This window comes from Mobula birostris, chromosome 12, assembly GCF_030028105.1.
Source record: "Mobula birostris isolate sMobBir1 chromosome 12, sMobBir1.hap1, whole genome shotgun sequence".
Taxonomy (NCBI): domain Eukaryota; kingdom Metazoa; phylum Chordata; class Chondrichthyes; order Myliobatiformes; family Myliobatidae; genus Mobula; species Mobula birostris.
Genome location: NC_092381.1, coordinates 93,686,628 through 93,711,558, shown reverse-complemented (window position 1 = coordinate 93,711,558; position 24,931 = coordinate 93,686,628). Strand labels below are relative to the sequence as shown.

At 41.9% G+C, this 24,931-nt stretch overlaps 1 protein-coding gene across 3 annotated transcripts in view; it reads left to right on the top strand.

The window, feature by feature from the left end:
- rasal2 (RAS protein activator like 2) overlaps nucleotides 1-24,931 on the top strand; it is a 406,620-nt gene that overhangs the window by 130,146 nt on the left and 251,543 nt on the right. For all 3 annotated transcript variants that reach the window (XM_072274307.1, XM_072274306.1, XM_072274309.1), the window contains exon 2: nucleotides 3,362-3,486. In XM_072274307.1, coding sequence (XP_072130408.1) covers nucleotides 3,362-3,486 — 125 coding nt within the window. The remainder of the gene's footprint in view (nucleotides 1-3,361; nucleotides 3,487-24,931) is intronic.

Genomic DNA, 24,931 nt, shown 5'->3' with positions numbered 1-24,931 from the left:
ATGAGTGTGGCTCACATGACGTTCACAAAAGTAATTAATAATGAACATTAAAGGAGGGTTTTGCCAGCTGTTCACATAACCCATGGATAAACAATAAAAACTGCAAAGTTTGCCAACTTGTTCTAAACCCCTCCTTCAAGCAGCTTGATTTTATAACTCCTTTCTGCAAGTGTGAATTATTGACTATGATTCTGATATCCTAATCATCATATAGTTTGGTATTAACTTAATAGATAAAAAAGGCTTGGGACAATGGACTTGAGATCTACATTGCCAAGAAGTAGAATTAATCTGGGTGGATAATAAGACATAGCAAAGGCAAAAAACAGTTGTGGAAATGATATATTGGCCCCCAAACAGTAATGGTTCTGTTTTCCCCTTGTGTACAGTGTATCAGGAAATGAGAGGAGCAGATAACAAGGGTAATGCAATAACCATATGGGACTTTGGTCTACATGTAGATTGGTCAAACCAAGCTAACAGCGATGCTGTTGAAGATGAATTTTTATAACTGTATAAGAGATAATTTTAATGATCAGTATGTTAAGTAAGTAATGCAGGTGCTATCTGTCTTTGATCTAATATTCTGTCTTGAGAATGGATAGGTTGAAAATCTGCTTGTTAAGAGCCTTTTGTTCAAAAGAACTTGCAATTTGAAATGGGTCTTTCAAATCAGACTGAAGCAAAATTTGGGGAAACGGGTTGGTTATGGTAGATTGAGAAGCTACATCAAAAGGTCTGATGGTAAACAAGTAATAGTTGACTTTTAAAGAATTGAGATTACATGATTGCTCTTCTGTTTCAAGCATAAAATACATTTGGAAAAGAAGTACAGCTGTTGCTATTGAAGAATGGCAGATAGTATAAAGATTTGGTCTCAGCTGATTATATCTGACAGGGACCACCTGTTTACTACCAGATCCTCAATATCATTCCTCAACCAGGCTCCCCTTGTCCTTTACTCTTACGCTGTCTCACTTCAAAAACCATGCACTTGTCAGAGATTCCTTTTCTCACTGACAACTTTTTCCAATCAACCTTTGTAAGTCCAGTCAAAATCCTGCCATCAAATTAGCCTTCTCCCAATTTTAGACTTCAATTTGTGGATCGTCCATCTCTATTTTGAAACATAAGTCATGGTCACTAGTCCCCAAATGCATCCCCACAGACATGTCTGTCATTTGCTCAGCTGATTTTTGTGCTGGGAGGTTGATTGCTTGCCCCTCTGTCGTTGGACCAACCACAAAATGATTAAGGAAAACTTTCCTGCGCGTACTTAACAATTTCTTTTAGCATATCAATATTAAAATCACCAAGTCATTTTTCGAAAGCTGTCTGTAATCTCCCTATATATTTGCTCCTCTAATTCCTGCTGACTTTTGGAAGGTCTATTATGCAAACACAACAAAGTGATCATTCCCTTCTCATTTATGTTTTAAATTTTATTTAGAGATACAGCATGGAACAATCCTTCTAGCTTAATGAGCCGCACTGCCCAGAAACCCACCTATTTAACAGGACAATTTCCAATGACCAATTAACCTACTAACTGGTATATCTTTGGACTGTGGGAGGAAACTAGAGCGCCCAGAGTCATTGGTAAAACGTACAAACTCCTTACAATGGTGCCAGAATTGAACTCCAAACTCCGGAATGCCCAAGCTGTAATAGCATCGTGCTAACCGCTACATTACTGTGGAGCCCTCTGCATTCCACCTGTGTAGTCTAACTAAAGCTTCTGTCATTCTTAGCAGTGCAAATGTCCCTGAGTAAGTTCAGCTGCTTGTTGCAGTGAGGTAGGAGCCACAGCTGGGTACTCTAATAATTAGAGACAATGGAGGTTTCTGTGATTTTTTCCCATTCATCTGTAGAACACCAGGACTACAGAGGAAAGTAAAAGATCTCACTTTATCTTCCCTTTCCACATGCAGCCTCCTTGACAAAGCCTCTGAAAACAAAGCTCCAGCACTTGCGTCTCAAGTACAACACTTCAGCCTCACTGCAGCCGCTCTCACAATGCAACATTGAAGCTAATGATATAATGGGTGGAGTTCATATGGATTTACGATTGTGATTTACAAACTTATTAGATATTTGTTGAGGTTGGAACAAGCAGACTGCTTGTTGATTTTGGACTTTCAGATGGCCTTCAGTAAGATGTCTTACAATGCCTCTGAACAGAATCAGAGCATATACTTTTGAGGATTTAAGAACTCAAACTGAGGTTTGATTAATCAAAACAAAACAGCTTGGAAATAAGTGGCTCCTGCTCAGCATGGAAGCTCTTCACAAAAATTTTTGTGCTGAAATTTTCATTTGTTGAGAAGTATAAAGAGATCTTCATATCCTTGTAATACATTTCTGGAAATTAAAATGCAGGTTGAGAAAGCTGTTAAGAAGGCAGTCAGTATGTTGCAAAAGTCGACCACAGTAACAGAAATGTGATGCTCCCATTATAATAAAGCTCTAGAGTGTTGTTATAGATCGAATTTTCCAACTTGAGAAAGGATTCCCTGTGATTTTGGGAGTTCTGCAATGTTCATCAATTGATTTCATGGATAACAGACTTGTATGAAAAGAGGAAAGGGCATGGTATATTGGCACTACAATGTGTGGTGACACTTGCAGGCTGCTCCCAGCACATCTTTGCGTGTGCTGGTTGTTAATGCAAATGACTCAATTCACTGCGTTTTGATGTATGTGTGGCAGATAAATCTGAATCTGAGAGCGAGTGAGCTAGTTCTTTCCATATTTTTGAAAATTATGGAACAATCTTAATGAATATGAATCTCTAAGGAGCTGACAGCGTGGATGTGGAATTAACGTTTCTCTTGGCAATATTGTCCAGAAATTGGGATCACAGTTTCAAAGTGATGAGAAGGCGTTCACGTACTGCACTGAATCTTTGGAATTCTCAACCTAAAGCAGTTGTGGAAGCTCACTTGATGAGTCAATTCACAAGAAATTATTTTTGATATTAAAGAGGTGAAGGGATGTAGGGTTGGAATAGGGGAGTAGTACTGTTGCTGAAAATCAGCCGCAATCTTACTAAATGATCATGTACACACAACTGGTGGAATGCCCTACTCTTGTTTCAATCTATTAATGTTCTTTTACTTTGTACTTCTTGACCTCCTACTTTAACAATAGAACTTGACTTCCTCTCAATTCTCATGGGAGTTGTCCATGAATTGTTGAAGGTTGACATTCTGAAGCTCAAACAGAAATGCTTTCAACTGGTGAACAACAGAAGGGAAATAGTTTCCCTAAGTTAGATGCTGGAAATGTAGATTTTGTTTTGACATCTTTTGAAGTTTATAGAGAAAGACATTTAATCTGTTTTGTGTCTCTTTATTTGCAGATGTGAAAGGTCCTCCAACACACAGACTGTCTTGTGGCCAGTCCCCATATGCAGAAACAGCCTGGGATCAGAAATATTGTATGCTAACTGACAGCCAGATGATCCTTCTGAACAGGGAAGAAGAGGTAAAAATCATAATGCCTGTATTGCTAATCAGCAAAATGACCAACATCTATGTGCAATTCTTCCCCAGGTTATGATAGGATTCTGTTGCAATTCTGTGAATTGTTTGTCACCCAGAAGATGGCTGCAGCCCTGCACAACCACAATTCCATCTCGCTGGTCTCCCTAATGCTCATTTGTATGTACAGGGAGTACCTCAGTCAGGCTTTCATAAGCTGCTGAGGTTTGCATGAATAGACTCTATAGCTTTTGACGCTTCTCAGTAGAGACAGAGTATTCCAGAACATGGTCAAATAATTTTTAAATGAATTAAAAGAAATGTTTTGCATCATTTGATCTCCTTGATCACTTTGCTTTTCTAAACCCTTTTTTAAAAAAACAAAAGGCTGAAATGAAAGAGATGGGGGAGATTTTATGCGATTTTTGGGATTATCATGCTTTTTGGCACAAGGAAATCTTATCTGACACTGAAATCACTAGAAAAATAGCATGTCCTGAACCCTACCTGGACAGTTTTCTTCATTGTCAAGTAAATACCAGTTTTGTAATTATATTGGGACAGCTTGTCTTGGGGATATGATTAGTTCTGTAGTACAAGTCTTCAGCACCACACCCGAGATATTGTCTGGTAGATACCCAAGTTGGAATTATACTGGAAAAAATAACTGGAGGTGTGACTAGTACTTTAGCACAAGTCTTGAGTACTATACCTGGTGTGTCGTTGTGTTCCTTTACTTTGTTGCATCAGTACTTTTTACCATTTCTTGATACCATGTACAGTGAATGGACATAGCTGAAGATTGGCTTCTGTGATTTTGTGGATCTCTAGAGGAAGCTAAGGTGGATCATCCTCTCAGTCCCTCTGGCTAAACATGCTTATGAATCCTTAAACCTGCAAGAGTGCACATGCAGGGGCTCTGCCATCATTAAGGTCTTTAGATTGTCCTTTCATAAACTGTTGAATTGTCCATCACAATTTATACTAAGATGTGATTGCAGTTTGGAGTTTTGATCTAATTTACTAGATGTATGTCCCTGTCCATTTCATGCTGTTTTTGTTGTTCACCACTTCTGTCATCCTGTGGTGCTTCAGGTGACCACCATGTTTAATTTGTCTGATCCAGTTCCTTTACTGCACTCCTCACTGTTGATTGCCTCCCCATAATTGATCATCTTATTTTGAATGTAATGGTAGAATGAAGCTTATGTGGTTACACCTTGTGGCTGTATCCTGATCTGTCTATTTATCATCCATGAATTTTCAGATATGAACTGCAGGTTCATTTAGTTTATTTAGTCAGTTATATGGCATCCTCAGACAAAATCAGAGATGGAGGAATCTGCACTCCTCGCGGTGCTCAGACGTGGCAGTTCTGAATAACTCTTGCTCACTCAGTTTTGAATATCTTAACGGTGAAGTGTCACCCATACTACCTGACAAGGGCATTCACTTTAGCTATCCTGATGGCAGTCTCCACCCCACCTCAAACTGACATGCAGCCTGCATTGAGTGATCTATACTCTGTGGTCAGCAGCTTTGAAAAGGGATACCCAGAGGCCTTTTTCATCATTGCCGGTGACTTTAACCAGAACAACTTCAAGAGCATGTCTCCTGACCCATCAGAGGATCAAGCACCCTTGACATTGGTATACACCATCAAAGGTGCCTACTAAGCCATCCTTCATCCATATTTTGGTAAATCAGACCACTAGGCTGTGCTCCTACTTCCTGCATACAAATTGAATCTAGTACAGAAAGTCATACAATGCTGGTCTGGGAAAACAGATGAGATTTTATGCAACTGCTTGAGTCAGTAGACTGGTCCCTGTTCAAAGATTCAGCTGCCAGCCAAGATGAGTATGACAACACCATCAGGGACCTTATCAGCAAGTATGTTGAGGATTTGTACCAAAGAGGACAGTCTGGGTTTTCCCAAACCAGAAACCGTGGATGAACTGAGAGATCAACTCTCTTCTCAAGTTTAGGTCTGCAGCATTCAAATCAGGTGATCCTGAGTTTTATAAGAAAACAAGATATGTACTCTCTAAAGCTATCAGAGATGTTAAGAGACAGTACCAGTCTAAAACTGAGTCCCAGTCCAGCCATCAATTGTGGCAGGGCTTGCATACCTAATGGGCTACCAAAGTTGCATAGCATCGCTGACAGCAGCACAATTCCTTCGTAATGAGCTTCACAATTCTCTGTATGTTTTGAGCAGAAGGGGAATGAGTATGAAACGAGACCATCTACAGTCACTGTCATGGATGTAAAATCAGTCTCTGGAGGGTGATCCTATGGAAAGCATGAGGCCTGAATGGTGTCCCTGCTGCGTCTGTTTACCCTGTACTGATCAGCTCTCAGAGGTAATTCAAGCATTTTTAACCTCTCCCTGCTTCAAGTTGAGGTTCCTCCTGCTTTTAAGGAGAGCACTATCATCCCGGCACCCAAGAAAACCAAGGTAATGTGTCATAATGATTACCACCCAGTGATTCTGACATCCACCATCATAAAGTACTTTGAGAAGCTGGTCATAGTATGTATCAACTCTAACTTCCCAGATAACCTTGACCCAATGCAATTTGCCTACCATTGGAGAAATGGGTCTACACCAAATGGGAGCTCCCTGGCTACGATCATCTCTGGAGCATCTGGACAATAAAGCCACCTACATCAGATTAGTGTTTATTAATTACAGTTCCACCTTCATTACTATTAATCAAAGCAAATTCATCACTGAGCTCTAGATCCTGGGAGTCAATTCCACCCCCTGCAACTAGATCCTTGACTTTGTGATCAACAGACTACAAATCAGGAAGGACAGGAAGCAACACCTCTACCACGATTATTCTAAACAGTGGTGCTTCACAAAGTTGTGTCCTTAGTCTCCTTCTCTACACCTGTACACTCATGACTTGGTCAGGTTCTGTTCTTAACTCCTGCAAGTTTGCAGATGGTACCACTGTTGTGGGCTGTATCTCAAATAACATTGATTTGGAGTACTGGAAGTGATAGTGAGCATGGTGACATGGTGTCATAACAATAACCTTTTCCTCAATGTCAAGAAAACGAGAGCTTATCATTGACTTCAGAAGGGGAGCAGTGCACATGCTCTCGTCTACATCAATAGTGTTGAAGTTCTAGTTCTCGGGTGTGTACATCACCAATAGATGGACCTGGTCCAACCACTTTGATGCCACAGCAAAGAAAGCACACGAACATCTCTACTTCCTCAGGAGGCTATATAAATTCGGCATTTCATTGTTGACCTTTACCAATTTTTATTGATGAATTGCAGAAAGCATGCTGTGAGAATGTTTAGTGGTTTGGTATAGCAAGTGCAAGAAACTGCAGAGAGTTGTGGACTGATTCTGATTCTGACATATACTATACTTCCTGCTGCCTTAGTAAAGCAGCCAGCATAATTAAAGACCTCGCCCTCCCTAGACATTCTCTCCCCGCCCCCCCCCAGCTTTGGGAAGAAGATACAAAAGCCTGAAAGCATGTACTACCAGACTCAAGGACAGTTTCTATCCCGCGGTTATCAGATTCTTGAACGGACCTTGTTAGATAAAAAAAAATTCACAATTTACCTTGATATGATCTTGCACTTTATTGTTTCCCTGCATTGCACTTTCTCTTTAGCTTTTACACTTTATTGTTTTACTTTGTTCTAGCTCATTGCACTGTGTAATGATTTAAATCTGTATGAACAGTATGCAAGACCAGCTTTCACTGTGTCTTGGTGCATCTCACAATAGTAAACCAATACCAATGCATTTAACATAATTATTGTGCCACGCAACACAATGCATGGGTAATATTTTTGGTGTACATGGAATTTAGTCTGCCCATGTTTCTTACAGGCTCACTATTACCAAAAATGTTATGGATGATTGCATCGGCATATTGTGGCTACAGGATTATCCCTCATATGGAAAAGGAGAAACTGCAGATGTTGGAAATCTGAAATAAAAACACAAAATACTGAGAACAGCAGGTTAGACAGAATCCTGGAGAGAGGAATGGTGTTAATATTTCAGGTCCTTGACCTCTATCAGAATAGTTCTTCAACATGAAGGAACGATAATGATTCATGAGCTGAAGAAGGATGGCAGGTGTATTCAAGAGGAGGTTTCCTTGCCTAAGTTTATTTGGTGCCGTGAGGTCTGAGGTCTCCCTTCTGCTACTGCCATCTCTCGCAGATATGTCCTGTTAGTAGAATGATCTGCCAGGGATTGTGATTGAGGACTCTGGCACATCAAGACCATCAAATATAGGCGCACAATTAAGCTATTCAGCCAATCGGATTTACTCCACCATTATGGCTGATTTTTTTGAAAACCCTATTCTCCTACCTTCTTCTCATGATCCTTAACCTCCCTTGCCAATTAGGAACCATCAGTCTCTATCTTGAATGCTCCCTATGACTTGACCTCCACAGCCATCTGTAACAATTAATTCCTCTGGTTCACTTCCCTATGACTGAAGAAAGTCCACTTTATCTTAGTTTTAAAGAGAGGTCTGCATATTCAGAATCTGTGCATCCTCTCCACATCCACTCTTCACTGAGATAAACTATGTCAGCCTCCACTTTGACTCAACTTTGAAACTATTTTTCCAATTTAGATAACATTCCCACACAGGTATTTGTGAGGAGGATATTGGATGGTTGACTGACCTGGCAGTGATATTGCATTGTCTGAAATCAGTGAGTGGGTTATGCTTGGTAGTCCATGTAGTTCATTCTTTTCCTGTTTTCATGTTGCAGTTGGATAAAACAGAGAAGTTTGCTAGTTTATTTAAATAGATAGTTAATGGATAACCTCATTCTTGTATTGGCCAGGCAAAGTTTCTTCCCTAAAGGGGTATTAGTGAAATAGGTTGTTTTTCATTTTACAATCCATTTTTGTTATCATTGTAACAAATGATTTTTTTGTTTTAAAGTTCCAAGTTATTAACTGAGGTTAACTTGTACAACTTCCATGTTGGTTTATTGATTTGTCTGTAGTCTTCTGGTAACTTAACAGCCACTGCCCACCACTGCACCTCTTATGATGGTGATTTACTTTGGTCATCTTCAAGTGGAGGTTTGTATCCATTAATCTCCATTCATGGTGTAAGAAGTTTGTTGATAATTAAAAGGAAACTTAATTGGAATCGTTACAGACTTTATGATGAAATAGACAGGTCATATGTATGGCAGGTGGAGCTCAATACCCTGAAAATATGCAGTTTGGGAGGGCTTGCATGGAAAGGGTACATGATACATTGGATGATCTTTGAGTATAGCTAAGCACTAAGGGATGTCCTTTTACAAAATTCCTTGTAGGTGACAAAAGAAGTGTATGACGATCAAATTTCATAGGCTACTCAGGTTCAAATTCAAATTTATTAAATGAAAGACATCTTTCTGGGACTTTATAAATGATTGTTTCAATCTCAGATCATGTACAATGGACACTTTGTTATGCTATTGTATTTTGCATTTACCTGTACTACACTTTTCAGTAGCTTTTACACTTTGTTCCAGCTCAGTGCACCGTGTAATGATTTGATCTGTATAAACAAGTATACAATACAATCTTTTCGCTATATCTTGGTACATGTGACAATAATAAACCAAACAAGGAATTTCTGGTAGCTACATTTTAACTAGCATGGACCTGATGGACTGAATGGCCTTCCTTGCCATAATGATTGTGTGTAATGAATTAAAGCCTTGGAGTGATAGCATTAATTGTAGCCCTGGATATTATTAAAGATCATTATGGAAAGGACATTGTTAAGATAGAAAGAGTGCAACAAAGATTTCGAAGAATGAAAAGGGACCTGAGGGACATTTTCAGACAGAGGATGATACCTATATGGAAAGAGTTGTCAGGGAAATAGTTGAGACAGATACAATAATAATAATAGCCAAAAGACATTTGGTGAGGTACATGGGTAGGAAAAGTTTAGAGAGATCTGTGCTAAACATTGGCAAATGGGATCAGTTTAGGTGGGAATCCTGGTAGGCATGGACAAATTGGGCTGAAGGGCTTGTTCTGTTACTCTGTTACTATCAGGGACTTTGGCTTTGATAAAGGATTGAAAAAGTTAGAAACATTTCCCTCTGGAACGTGGAAGTTCAAGAGATGACCTGGAGACTTCCAAGATGATAAGTTTGAATGGAATAGAATGCCTTACTGTCTTGCTTGCTTTTCACTTTCTCTGCAACTGTTAACAGTTTACCATTTATCTCCTCCCTCACCTCCATTTGAAGTACCAAACAGTTCTTCCAGGTGAGGCAACTAGGATGAATTTGCTAGGGTTATCCAGTGCTTCTAATGTGGCCTCGTCTACATTTATGGGATGCTTTGTTGAGCACCTCCGCTCCATCTGCCACAAGTAGTAATTCCCGATGGCCAAACATTTGAATTCCATTTCCCCTTCCTGTTCCGACATGTCGGTCCATGGCCTACTCTTTTGCCACGTTGAGGCCGCCTCAGGGTGGAGGAACAACACCTTATATTCCGTCTGGGTGTTCTCCAACCTGATAGCATGAATATCAATTTCAACCATCTGGTAAGGAAAAAATTCCCTCCTCCTCTCCTCTTCTTCCATTCCCCACTCTGGCTTCTTACCTTTTCTCATCTATCTGTCACCTCCCACTGGGTCCCCTCCTCTCCTTCCCTTTCTCCTGTTGTCCAATGTCCTCTTCTGCCAGATTCCTTCCTCGCCAGCCCTTGACCTTTCCTACTCTTCTAGCTTCACCTATCACCCTGCTAGCCTCTTTCTCTTCCCCTCACCTTTTTAATCTGGCATCTTCCTCCTTCCTTTCCAGTTCTGAGGAAGAGTCTCGACCCGAAATGTCAACTGTTTATTCATTTCCATAGATGCTGCCTGATCTGCTGAGTTCATTCAGCATTTTACATGTATTGCTTTAGATTTCAAGCATCTTGTTTATGAACTATCAACAGTTCAGTCTCCATTTGTTACTATTTTTCCCCAAGTACTGTCTCAGTGGCCTGCTGTGATAAATGGCTTGCATGCAGAACAAAAGTTTTCATACTTTCTCAGTATATGTGAATAATAAATCAATTTACCAGTTTAGGTGAAGGAAAGCTATTTCTGGTGCAACATACAGCAACAAGGGTCATAAATTAATAATCAGTAGAGAGGATCATTTGAGGGTGACAGGCTAAAGGGAGAATACGAATCGACCATTCTTTCAAAGGGGCACCAAAATCAAGTTCCTTTGATATATCTTGGCCAATTTCTCTATTTAGCTGCAGAAGTGATTGGACTTCACTGCTGGATGATTCTGACGCCCACTCCTGCTCTGTGCAATAAAATTGAAGACAAGCTTGAAAATTAGAAAGAGCAGCTGCACATGCTGAATGGTTCATTTCTATGTTGGTAAACATTTGACATTGTAGCATGTCCAGGTTAAATTAAACGGAGGTTTGAAAGTTATTTGAGAAACTGCAATTCATTCAGCACATGGTACTGTAACTTGAGACTGAGCTCGATGCGAGTTCAGACAAAGCTAGCATTCTGCGCTCTATGGGATGGTGAGACCAAACGTGAAAGAGTTTAGCACTGTAATTGACCTGGGAGTGCTTGATGTTTCCTGGGTGAAAATGAAAGCTTTATTTGTTCAGCAGTAGTGCATGCTGTTTTAGCAGGATAGGAGAGTTCAAAACTGGAGGGCATGGGTTTAAAATGAGGTTTAAAAGAGACTTGCGGAGCATCTTTTTCAAACAAGCTGCCAGAGAAGTGGTAGAGTTGGGTACAATTATGAATTTTAAAAAAGTTGGACATGCGCATAGATAGAAAAGCTTTAGAGGGAAATGGGATTAGCTTGGTGGGCAAATTAGTTAGCATGGGCAAGTTCTTGGCACCTTTATTGTCAAGGTATGTACACAGATAACAGGCCGTGTCTTCACAGGCTGCCGCTGGAACCCCTGTCTTCCCTTCCCTGACCACCACTCCGCAATCTCATCTCTCTCAGGTCCCACTGCCTGCTCTTGGGCCATCGGAGACTCCATCTTCCTCTAACACCACCACCCCTGAACACTCCAAACCTCCCTTCCCCTCAGTCACACCAATCCCCTTCCTCCACTCCGATCCCAGCTCTCATCCATGCCAGGTTTTCACCATTCCCTCAGACCTTCCCCTCTCTGAGGCAGAATGTTCTGTCCTCAGCAGGGCCTCACTTTTGTTCCCCTGTGCCCACGCACTGAGTTCCGTGCCTGCCACAATGCTGAGCTCTTCTTTGGCCGCCTCTGTTTCTAAGCCTATTTCTTTGGCAAGGACCCCACCCCCCGCACTGATGACCCCCTTCTCCCGTCTTCAACCCTCTTCCGCTTTCTCTTCCTGAACACCCCGCCCTAGTCTTCTGCCTGTTCTGGACCCTTTCATTGCCAACTGCCAATGGGACATTAACAGTCAATAATTTAACACTCCTCTCTCCTATTCCAACCTCATTCCTTCCGAGTGCTCGGCTCGCCACTAGTCCTAACCTCATCTTCAAACCTGCAGATAAGGGAGGTGCCGTAGTAGTCTGGTGAACTGACCTCTACCTTGCTGATGCCCGACACCAACTCTCAGACACTTCCTCTTACTTACCCCTCAAACAGGACTTAAGGAACACCAGGCCATTGTCTCCCACACCATCATCAACCTTATTGACTCTGAGGATCTCACATCCATAGCCACCAACCTTATAGTTTCCGCGCCCCACACCTCATGTTTCTACTTCCTAACCAAAATCCACAAACCCACTTGTCCAGGTAGTACTATTGTTTCAGCTTGTTCCTGCCCCACTGAACACGTCTGCATACCTTGACTCTGTTTTATCCCCCCCGGATCAGTTCCTTCCTACTTACATCTGTGACACACCATGCGCTATTGATCTTTTCAAGGATTTCAGGTTCCCTAGCCCCCATCATCTTATTTTTGCTATGGATGTCCAGTCTCTATATACCTCCATCCCCCACCAGGAAGGCCTCAAAGTTCATCGTTTCTTTCTGGACACCAGACCCAACTAGTTGCCCTCCAGCACCACTTTCCTCCGCCTAGTGGAACTTGTCATCACTATAAATAATTTCTCCTTTGGGTCCTCCTACTTCCTTCAAACAAAAGGGGTAGCCATGGGCACTCGTATGGGTCCCAGCTATGGCTGCCTGTTTTTAGTCTACATAGAAACCATCGAAAAACTACAGCACAGAAACAGGCCTTTTGGCCCTTCTTGTCTGTGTCAAACCATTTTCTGCTTAGTCCCACTGACTTGCACACTGACCATATCCCTCCATTCACCTCCCATCCATGTATCTGTCCAATTTATTCTTAAATGTTAAAAAAGAACCCGCATTTACCACCTCGTCTGGCAGCTCATTCCACGCTCCCACCACTCTCTGTGTGAAGAAGCCCCCCCAATGTTCCCTTTAAACTTTTCCCCCTTCACCCTTAACCCATGTCCTCTGGTTTTTTTCTTCCCTTGCCTCAGTGGAAAAAGCCTGCTTGCATTCACTCTATCTATACCCATCATAATTTTATATACCTCTATCAGATCTCCCCTCATTCTTATAACCATATAACAATTACAGCACGGAAACAGGCCATCTCAGCCCTTCTAGTCCGTGCCGAACTCTTACTCTCACCTAGTCCCACCAACCTGCACTCAGCCCATAACCTTCCATTCCTTTCCTGTCCATATATCTATCCAATTTAACTTTAAACGACAACATTGAACCTGCCTCAGCCTCTTCTGCTGGAAGCTCGTTCCACACAGCTACCACCCTCTGAGTAAAGAAGTTCCCCCTCATGTTACCCCTAAACTTTTGTCCTTTAACTCTCAACTCATGTCCTCTTGTTTGAATCTTTCCCACTCTCAATGGAAAAAGCCTATCCACGTCAACGCTATCAATCCCCTTCATAATTTTAAACACCTCTATCAAGTTCCCCCTCAACCTTCTACGCTCCAAAGAATAAAGATCTAACTTGTTCAACCTTTCTCTGTAACTTAGGAGATGAAACCCAGGCAACATTTTAGTAAACCTTCTCTGTACTCTCTCAATTTTATTGACATCTTTCTCATAATTCGGTGACCAGAACTGTACACAATATTCCAAATTTGGCCTTACCAATGCTCTATACAATTTCAACATTACATCCCAACTCCTATACTCAATGCTCTGATTAATAAAGGCCAGCATACCAAGAGTTTTCTTCACCAACCTATCCACATGAGATTCCACCTTCAGGGAACTATGCACCATTATTCCTTGATCCCTCTGTTCTACAGCATTCTTCAATGCACTACCATTTACCAGGTATGTCCTATTTTGATTAGTCCTACCAAAATGTAGCACCTCACATTTTTCAGCATTAAACTCCATCTGCCATCTTTCAGCCCACTCTTCTAACTGTCTTAAATCTCTCTTCAAGCTTTGGAAACCTACATCATCATCCACAACGCCACCTATCTTAGTATCATCTGCATACTTACTAATCCAACTTACCACCCCATCATCCAGATCATTAATATATATGACAAACAACATTGGTCCCAGTACAGATCCCTGAGACACTCCACTACACACCGTCCTCCAATCTGACACACAGTTATCCACCACTACTCTCTGGCGTCTCCCATCTAGCCACTGCTGAATCCATTTTACTACTTCCATATTAATGCCCAATGGTTGAACCTTCCTAACTAACCTTCCGTGTGAAACCTTGTCAAAGGCCTTACTGAAGTCCATATAGACAACATCCACCACTTTATCCTCGTCAACTTTCTTAGTAACCTCATCAAAAAATTCAGTAAGATTTGTCAAACATGACCTTCCACGCACAAATCCATGTTGACTGTTTCTAATCAGACTCTGTCTATCCAGATAATTACAGTGTATATATACCATCTCTAAGAATACTTTCCATCAATTTACCCACCACTCATGTCAAACTCACAGGCCGATAATTGCCAGGTTTACTCTTAGAACCCTTTTTAAACAATGGAACCACATGAGCAATACGCCAATCCTCCGACACCATCCCCATTTCTAATGACATTTGAAATATTTTTGTCAGAGCCCCTGCTATTTCTACACTAACTTCCCTCAAGGTCCTAGAGAATATCTTGTCCAGACCTGGAGACTTATCCACTTTTATATTCCTTAGAAGCGCCAGTACTTCCTCTTCTTTAATTGTCATACTTTCCATAACTACCCTTCTTGTTTCCTTTGCCTTACACAATTCAATATCCTTCTCCTTAGTGAATACCGAAGTAAAGAAATTGTTCAAAATCTCCCCCATCTCTTTTGGCTCCCCACATAGCTGTCCACTCTGATTCTCCAAAGGACCAATTTTATCCCTCACTATCCTTTTGCCACTAACATAGCTGTAGAAACCCTTTGGGTTGATTTTCACCTTACTTGCCAAAGCAGCCTCGTATCTTCTTTTAGCTTTTCTAATTTCTTTCGTAAGATTCTTTTTACATTATATTCCTCGAGTACCTCATTAACTCCAAGCTGCCTAAATTTATTGAAGATCCCTCTCTTTTTCTGAACCCAGTTTCCAATATCCCTTGAAAACCATGGCTCTCAAACTTTTAACCTTTCCTTTCAACCTAACAGGAACATAAAGATTCTGAACCCCCAAAATTTCACCTTTAAATGACCTCCATTTCTCTATTACATCCTTCCCATAAAACAAATTGTCCCAATCCACTCCTTCTAAATCCTTTCGCATCCAGGGAATAAAGTCCTAACCTATTCAACCTTTCTCTGTAACTGAGTTTCTCAAGTCCCGGCAACATCCTTGTAAACATTTTCTGCACTCTTTCAGCCTTATTAGTATCCTTCCTGTAATTTGGTGACCAAAACTGAACACAATACTCCAGATTCGGCCTCACCAATTCCTTATACAACTTCATCATAACATTCCAGCTCTTATACTCAATACTTTGATTAATAAAGGCCAATGTACCAAAAGCTCTCTTTACAACCCTATCTGCCTGTGATGCCGCTTTTAGGGAATTTTGTATCTGTATTCCCAGACTCCTCTGTTCTACTGCACTCCTCAGTGCCTTACCATTTACCCTGTATGTTCTACCTTGGTTTGTCCTTCCAACGTGCAATACCTCACAGTTGTCTGTATTAAACTCCATCTGCCATTTTTCATCCCATTTTTCCAGCTGATCCAAATCCCTCTGCAAGCTTTGAAAACCTTCCTCACTGTCCCCTACACCTCCAATCTTTGTATCATCAGCAAATTTGCTGATCCAGTTTACCATATTATCATCCAGATCACTGATATAGATGACAAATAACAATGGACCCAGCACTGATCCCTGTGGCATACCACATGGAACAGTCTATGTTCCAAGCCTACACTGGTGATCACCCCGCACTTTTCCTGCGCTACGTCAACAATTGCATTGGTGCTGCTTCCTGCACCCGTGCTGAGCTCGTCAATTTCATCCACTTTGCCTCCAACTTCCACCCTGTCCTCAAGTTCACCTGGTCCATTTCCGACACTTCCCGTCCCTTTCTCGATCTCACTCTCTCTCTCTCTCTCTCTCTCTCTCTCTCTCTGGAGACTGCTTATCTATTGATGTCTATTATAAACTAATGGACTCTCACAGCTACCTGGACTATACTTTGTCCCATCCTGCTATTTGTAGAAATGCCATCCCATTCTCTCAATTCCTCCCTCTGTGCTACATCTGCTCTCAGGTTGAGGCTTTTCATTCTACAATGAAGGAAATGCCCTCCTTTTTTCAAAGAAAGAGGCTTCCTGTCCTCCGCCATCAACGCTGCCCTCAACCGCATCTCTTCCATTTCACGCACATTTGTTCTTACCCCATCCTCCCGCTACGCTATAAGGGATAGGGTTCCTCCTGTCCTCACCTACCACCCCACCACATAATTCTCCGAAACTTCTGCCACCTCCAACTGGATCACACAACCAAACACATCTTTCCCTTCCCCCCCACTTTCTGCTTTCCACAGGGGTCACTCCCTACACGACCCCCTTGTCCATTCATCCTTCCCCACCTGATCTCCCTCCTGGCACTTATCCTTGCAAGCGGAACAAGTGCTATATCTGTCCCTACACCTCCTCCCTCACTACTATTCCGGGCTCTAAAGAGCCCGTCCAGTTGAGGTGACACTTCACCTGTCAGTCTGTTGGGGTAATATACTGTGTTCGGTGCTCTTGGTGTCTCCTGTATATCAGTGACCCAACATAGATTGGGAGATTGCTTCATCAAGCATGTACGTCCCGTCTGCCAGAACAAGCAGGATCTCCCAGTGGCCACCCATTTTAATTCCACTTCCTATTCCCATTCCAATATGACCATCGATGGCTTCCTCCACTGTCGTGATAAGGCCACGTTTAGCTAGGAGGAACAACACCTTGTATTCCGTTTGGGTAGCCTCCAACCTGATGGCATGAACATCAGTTTCTCAAACTTCCAGTAATGCCCCCCTCCTTCACTATTTCCCATCTCCATTTTCCTCTCATGTTATCTCCTTGCCCATCCATCTGGTGCTCCTCCCCCTCCCCCCTCACTTTTTCTTTCTTCCGTGGCCTTCCGTCTCTTTCACCAATCAACTTCCTAGCTCTTTGCTTCATTCGTCCCCAACCAAGTTTTACCTATTGCCTGGCATTTCTCTCTCCCCTCTCCCCACCTTTCAAATCTACTCCTCAGCTTTTTTTTTGTCCAGTCCTGCCGAAGAGTTTCAGCCCAAAACGTCGACTGTACTTTTTTTCCCTAGATGCTGCCTGGCCTGCTGAATTCCTGCAGTATTTTGTATGCATTGCTCGAATTTCCAGCATCTGCAGATTTTCTCTTGTTTGTGCCACAGATTACAACTGTGACCAAGAAGGTTTTAAATGGTCCAAGTACCATCTCCAGAAAGCCAGCTCATGGGTGAAGTGCCAATTCAGGACTAAACTTGGAAATAGCAAAGGATGCTTGACAGTTATAGCAGGGCTCAAATACTATCATCTCTTATAAAGTGAAATCAAGCAACATATATGACGACAAGGCTTGGCTTCCCGATGAGCTTAATGCCTTCTATGCTCACTTTGACTGTCAAAACATGGAGGAACCATCACGGACACCCACAGCCCCTGATAATTCTGTGGTTTTAGTTGCTGAGGCCGATATACGAGCAGCCTTCAGGAGGGTGAACCCATGAAAAGCATCTGGCCCAGACAGGATACCTGGCCAAGTACTAAAAACCTATGCTGATCAACTGGCTGGAGTGTTCACTGAGATCTTTAACCTCTCGCTTTGCCTGACTGAGGTACCCACCTACTTTAAGCAGACTTCAATTATACCAATGCTAAGAAGAACATAGTAATCTGCCTCAATAACTATCGTCCATAACCACTTGCACTCGCAGTGATTAAGTGTTTTGAGAGGTTGGTGATGAAACGTATCAACTCCTGGCTGGGAAGTGATTTAGATCTGCTCCAATTTGCCTGCAAGTTCACAGCCGATGTTATCTCATTGGCTTTTTACTCAACCCTGGAACATCTGCATACATCATGATGCTCTTTCTTGACTACAGCTCAGTATTCAATTCCATCATTCCCTCCGAACTAATCAATAAGCTCCAAGACTTCAATACCTCTTTAGGCAGTTGGATCCTTGATTTCCTCACTTGCAGACCCCAGTCAGTTCAGATTGGCAACAACATCTCCTCCACGGTCTCCATCAGCACAGGTGCACCACAATGCTGTGTGCTTAATCCCCTGCTCTACTTGCTTTATGCCTATGACTGTGTGGCTAAGCACAGCTCCAGTGTCCTGTTCAGTTTGCTGATGACACCCCTGTCAGGCCAAATCGAAGGTGGTGACGAATCATCATATAGGAGGGAGATTGAAAATCTGGCTGAGTGGTGCCATAGCGACAACCTCTTACTCAATGTCTGCATGAGATTATTGGGAGGAGGAGGAAGCCAGTCCTCATCAGAGGATCAGAGGTGGAGAGGGTCAGCAACTTTAAATTCCTCGGTGTTATTATTTTGGAGGACCTTTCCCGCGTCCATCACGAGTGCAATTACAAAAAAAGCATGGCAGCACCTCTACTTCCTTAGGAGTTTGTGAAGATTTGGCACGACTTCTATAACTTTAACTAACTTCTATAGATATGTAATGGTAAGTGTATTGACTGGCTACATCACAGCCTGATATGGAAACACCAATGCCCTTGAATGGAAAATCCTGCAAAAAGTAGTGAATACAGCCCAGTCCAGCATGGGTAAACCCCCTCCCCACCATTGAGCACATCTACATGAAATGCTGTCACTGGAAAGAAGCATCCACCCTCAGGGGCTACCACCACCCTGGACATGCTCTCTTCTTACTGCTTTCATCAGTAAGACAGTGCAGGAGACCCACACCACCAAGTTCAATAATTATTATTATTTCTTTCTTCTACTTGCACAGTGTTTTGTTTATTTCACACTGGATGAATGCCCAAGTTGATGCGTTCTTTCATTGATTCTGTTACGGTTATTATTCTGTTACGGATTTATTAAGGATGTCTCCAAGAAAACGAATCTCAGGGTTGTATATGGTGACGTATGTACTTTGATAATAAATTGACTTTGACTGACTTTGAGATTCATCCTCCCACAGGGAGCCAAAAACAAAGAAGTACCATGGAACACATTCAAGAAAACATCAAATACCCAACGTGTGAGAAAAGAAGGAATTGCACAAATGGCAATGCACAGGCAAACACACATAGAATTTCGAACATCACACCAGAAGTCCAGTAGTAGTTGGGCCTAACTGCCTTTTTTGTGTTGTATAGCTAGGACAATATGACCATAGACAGTGAATTGGATGCATTTGTTTTGATGTGAGCCCCAGAACTACATGGAAGTCACTAGGGATGTCAGTCCATCATTGTTTTGCCCTTTAATGACTTGCTTAAAGTGGAGTTGGTGGAAGATGAGGATTGTGTATATAGCATACTCTCATACACTGTACATTTGACAGTGTGGGCTTGTGTCTTTGTTGTGTTTGGAGGAAAAAATATATAATTCCATTCTATGTAATTCTCCAGGAAACCAAGATAAATTATTTTACAATTTAATAAGCATGCATCTGCTTCAGATTTTATCCCTCGCTGAAACCCCCTTTATGCACTCTCATGACAAACTTTTCCAGCCCTTTTGCTTTTCTAAGCTGTGTTACTTTTTTAATGGCCTCTTGTTCATCTCTAAAGTTAATGAAACCATTTGTAGTTATGGCGATATTACAGCAATGTAGACCTTGAAATCGTGAATTCCTTCTCTTAACCTCTCTGCACTCTTTCCTTCTGTAAGATTCTTCAGGCTTTTATCTCCTCCAATGTGACTTAGAATGTTTGCCGTATGTTGGACACTTACAAAGGAAGGAAACTAGGGAGCCTGAATCTTTCTGTGCTAATGTGGAAATATTGCAGAAGAATTTTGAATGAAGTAAAAAAAAATGTATTATGACAAATACATGTTCCGTACACTTTTGAATATGTGAACATAACATGCCTTTGTTTGTTGGCATTATTATTTGTGGAACCTGTACAGTTAAGTAAGTAACAAATAGGCAAACTTATTGAAGGTAAGCAAACACAGCAGAAAAGACGTTGACGCAATAATAACCAGGTTCTTGTAGGTCTGGATGCATCTTGAATATAGCGCACCCATACCCCTTAAAAAAAACAACCTTAAAAAAAAAATCAAAATTTGTTCATTAGTTGCTTACATTGAATAGAAGTTCAACAGGCAGCTAATTATTTATAAGTACTTAGTCAATAACAAATTAAACATTTATTGTATTGTTATTTCATGTTTCTGACTCAGTGAAAGTTTTTTTTGTTGTTCTCTCTCTGATGTTCCCTTTAGAATGGCAGCAGGTGATTCTGGTGTGACGGTGACTTGAGTTTACTTTGCTTCGAACAAAATTGGTTGAGATATTTTTGATACATGAAACAGATTAATTTGCTGCAGTATCGATGCAGATGTTGATATTTTCAGTCAGTAAGAAAGCTGTTCTCAATAATCTTTCCTGATGACGAACAGTAAATTAATTTGTCATGTAGGACTCCACCTGTTTGTTCTTTAATTCTGTCCCATGGATAGTACCTCAAACTTGCTATTCTGTACATTGTACTTCTGCAGATGAGGTGAACAGGACTCATTTTGCTGATCCCCCTTATGAACCCGTGCACTATGTTCTATTTGGTGGCAGTTAAAATGTAGATGTTCTGAAGCCAGGTGACTTGTATAAAAGCAGAAATGAGACTTCTTGTTTCCAATTTTCTTGGCTGACTTTCCATCTCTGGCAGGACTGTCGTCCATTGTTTTTCATCAATCCAAGTTGCTTGTGCCATCAGTGGGACTCAGCTGACAGTAAGTGCATGATGCCTTTACCAACTTGGGGTTAGCTGCTATCCAATACCTCTTAGTCGTGTCAAGAATGAAATTCAGTGCACTATCCATGCACTTAGCAGTCTTGTGTAATTCCTCTTGTGTCAGATCCATTGCTTGGATTTTCTCATTTGTCAGCCCGCATGCTAAAAGATCCTAAAACACACAATCTAGTAAGGTCTGAAGGGGCAGCATATAATTATTCTCTTCAATCTGACAAATATTCATCAATCATCTCATTAATTTCTAGGTTGTACGAACCAAATGTGTAACTCTTTAAGTTTCTGGGGGTGCTTGATTAAAATGTCACTTCAGGGTTTTAACTATATCTTCAAGAGAGATCTTGGCCGTGGTGTGCGGCACTACTACACTCACTACCAATTTGTATTTTTCAACTGGTGATGATATCACCACCATTTTCACACGTATGTTTGCATTGATCAATTTTGCATCATCTTGGAGACCTCAGCAATATAGACCTCAGCATAATGGAGCATTGACCAGCAGTCAATGCAGATATCAGAAGATTGAGAGGAGTGGATTTCAATCAGGTCCACTGCCCAGGTAGAAAAGGCAGCAGCAAGTGGGATATGGCAGTGTAATAGAGCATTGTAATATTAATGAGGCAGCTTACAGAGAAGAAGTCATCACCCTGACACAGTGGTGTCAAGAAAACAACCTCTCCCTCAACGTCACAAAATCAAAGGAGCTGGTTATGGACTACTGGAGGAATGGAGACAAGCTAGCCCCTATTGACATCAATCACGGGACTCTGTAGAGAGTGGTGTGGACAGCCCAGTGCATCGGTAGATGTAAACTTCCCACTACGGGTGTCCCCTGCTTTTCGAACGTTCGCTTTACGAAACCTCACTGTTACGAAAGACCTACATTAGTTCCCTGTTTTCAGTTACAGAAGGTGTTTTCACTGTTACAAAAAAAGGCAGCGCACGGGAAAAGCAGCGCGCAAAAAAAATCAGCATGCGCCCGAGCAGCCGCTCTCCCCCGGATTCGGAACGGCATTCTAGCCGGCATTGCTTAAACACGTGCCTGTGAATAGCCGTTAGCAAGATGAGCTCTAAGGTATTGGAAAAGCCTGAAAGAGCTCGTAAGGGTGTTGCACTTAGCATAAAACTAGACATAATTAAGTGTTTTGATTGTGGTGAACGAAGTAAAGACAAGGCGAGTTTGGCTTGTGGAAGTTGATGAAGATGATGTTGAAGAGGCTTTGACATCCCATGACCAACAACTGATAGTTGAAGAGCTACTGCAATTGGAAGAGGAAAGGATAACAATCGAAACCGAATGCTGCAGCGAACTGGCCGCGGACAGAGACCGATTCGCGGAGAATGCAGCGGTAGCAGGAATGCACTCAGCATGTCTTTAAGAAAAAGCCGAAATAAACATGCTAATTAATTAGGTGCCGCTCGGCATGTAATTGTCGGCCCAGATCAGAGGCGACGCTTCGTTCACCACAATCAAAACACCATCATCAGTGTGCTCAACAAACCGTCTTCCGGATTCTAGTAAGTGATACTACACTGTACATACATTATTTCTACTTTATATCGGCTGTGTGTTTTTACGTGTTATTTGGTTTGATTTGGCAGCTTCATAGCTTAAAGGTTACTGGAGAGCGCTTGCGCGAGATTTTCGCTACGGTGGACAGTGCAGCAATGATTGTGGAAAAGTATTTCTACTTTATATAGGCTGTGTATTTATCATATCATTCCTGCTTTTGCTATATGTTACTGTTATTTTAGGTTTTATGTGTTATTTGGCATGATTTGGTAGGTTATTTTTGGGTCTGCGAATGCTCACAAATTTTTCCCATATAAGTAAATGGTAATTGCTTCTTCGCTTTACGACATTCCGGCTTACGAACCGTTTCATAGGAACACTCTACCTTTGGATGGCGGGGGAAACCTGTATTCAGGACATTTACAAAGACAGGTGTGTAAAAAGGGCCCGAAGGATCATGGGGGGCCCAAGTCATCCGAACCACAAACTGTTCCAGCTGCTACCATCTGGGAAATAGTACCGCAGCATAAAAACCAGGACCAACAGGCCTCAGGACAGCTTCTTCCACCAGGCCATCAGACTGCTTAACTCATGCTGTAATTCATGCTTAATTCAACTATATTTCTATGTTATATTGACTCCTGTTGTACATAATATTTATTATAAATTGCACATTGCACATTTAGACAGAGATGGAACGTAAAGATTTTTATTCCTCATATATACGAAGGATGTATGTAATAAAATCAATTCAATTCAATTCACTGATTGTGATTGATTAACAAGAGCAAATTAAAGGAAGGCAGGTCAAACGCAGCAGCCGTTGTCTGAGTGGACAGTGTGGTGATCTTGAGGCTTTAGCTCTTCGAGACTTTAGAGAAACAGCAAAAAAAAAAGCACTAGGTTAAGTTTTTTTTTCCTTCCCTTCTTTATATCTGCGTTGTTAGGACAGTAGGGATGCCAGACAGCACAGTGGAATGCTCCTCTTGCAGGCTGTAGAAAGGCAGGGAGACCTCCAGTATTCCTGACAACTGCAAATGCTGTGAGAAAGGCATCCAGCTGTAGCATCTGACAATTTGTGTTAAGGAGTTGGAACTGGAACTGGAACTGGAACTGGATGAACTCTGGATCATTCAGGTGGCTGAAAGGGAGATAGGTAAGACATATGGAGCGGTAGTTACATCCAAGGTGCAGGACACAGGGGTCCAGAAGCGGAAAGGGGTTAAGGAGTACCCCTGAACAAAAGGTATATCACTTTAGGTACTGTTAGGGGAGAGGGAGTGGATGACCAAATGTAGAAAAGACACAGTGGTCAGGTCTCTGGCATTGAGTTTACCTCTGTGACTTAGAAGGGAGTGGGGAGAGGTGGAACGCTGTGGGGATAAGGGATTCATTAGTTTGGGGAATGGACAGGAGATTTTCTGTAAGCGAGAACAATAGTATGTTGCCTCCCAGGTGCTAGGGCCTGGGACATCTTGTAATGAAGTCTTCAGCATTCTTAAGTGGGAGGGTGAACAGCCAGAGCTCATGGTCCACATAGGTACCAACGACCTGGGTAGGATGAGTGACTAGGTTCTGCATTGGAAGTTCAGGGAGTTAGGTGCTAAGTTGAAGGGCAGGACCTCCAGGGTTGTGATCTCAGGATTTCTACCAATGTCACTTGCTAGTGATGCCAGAACTAGGAAGATTATACAGTTGAGCATGTGGCTAAGGCGTTGGTATATTAGGGAGGACATAAGATTTTTGGATCATTGATCTATCTTCCATGGAAGGTGGGACCTGTATAGAACAGAATGTTTGTGCCTGAACTGGAGCGGGACGAGTGGGAAGGTTTGTTAATGCTGCATGGTGGGGTTTAAACTAGGAGTTGCAGGGGAATGGGAAAAGGTTGAGCGTGGTGGGACTAGTAACCTGAGCTGCTTATATTTCAACGCAAGGAGTATATAGGAAAGGCTGCTGAAGATGAGGGAGCTGGTTTACAAACAGGAAATGTGTAGTGAGGAGAGGCTGTTGATGGGGCAAAATTGCAGTCAGCAGGATGAGTTGCAACTTAAAAGACATATAAAATTGAATAAGGTGAATGCAGGACTAAAGGTGTTATATTTGAATGCTCGCAGTATACAGAATAAGGTAGATGAACTTGTAGCACAGTTACAGATTGGCATGTATGATGTAAGCATCACTGAATCATGACTGAAAGAAGATTATAGCTGGGAGCTCAATGTCCAAGGATACACATTGTATCGAATGGGTAGGCAGGAAGGCAGGAACGTTGCTCTTGGTAAAAAATGAAATCAAATCTTTAGCAACAGGTGACAAAGGGTCAGAAGGTGATGAATCATTGTGGATAGAGCTAAGGAACTGCAAGGGTAAAAAGACCCTGATGGGAGTTGTATACAAACCTCCAAACAGTAGTAAGGATGTGGTCTACAAATTACAGTGGGAGATAGAAAATGCGTGCCAAAAGGATAGTGTTAAAATAGTCATGGGGGATTTCAACATGTAAGTAGA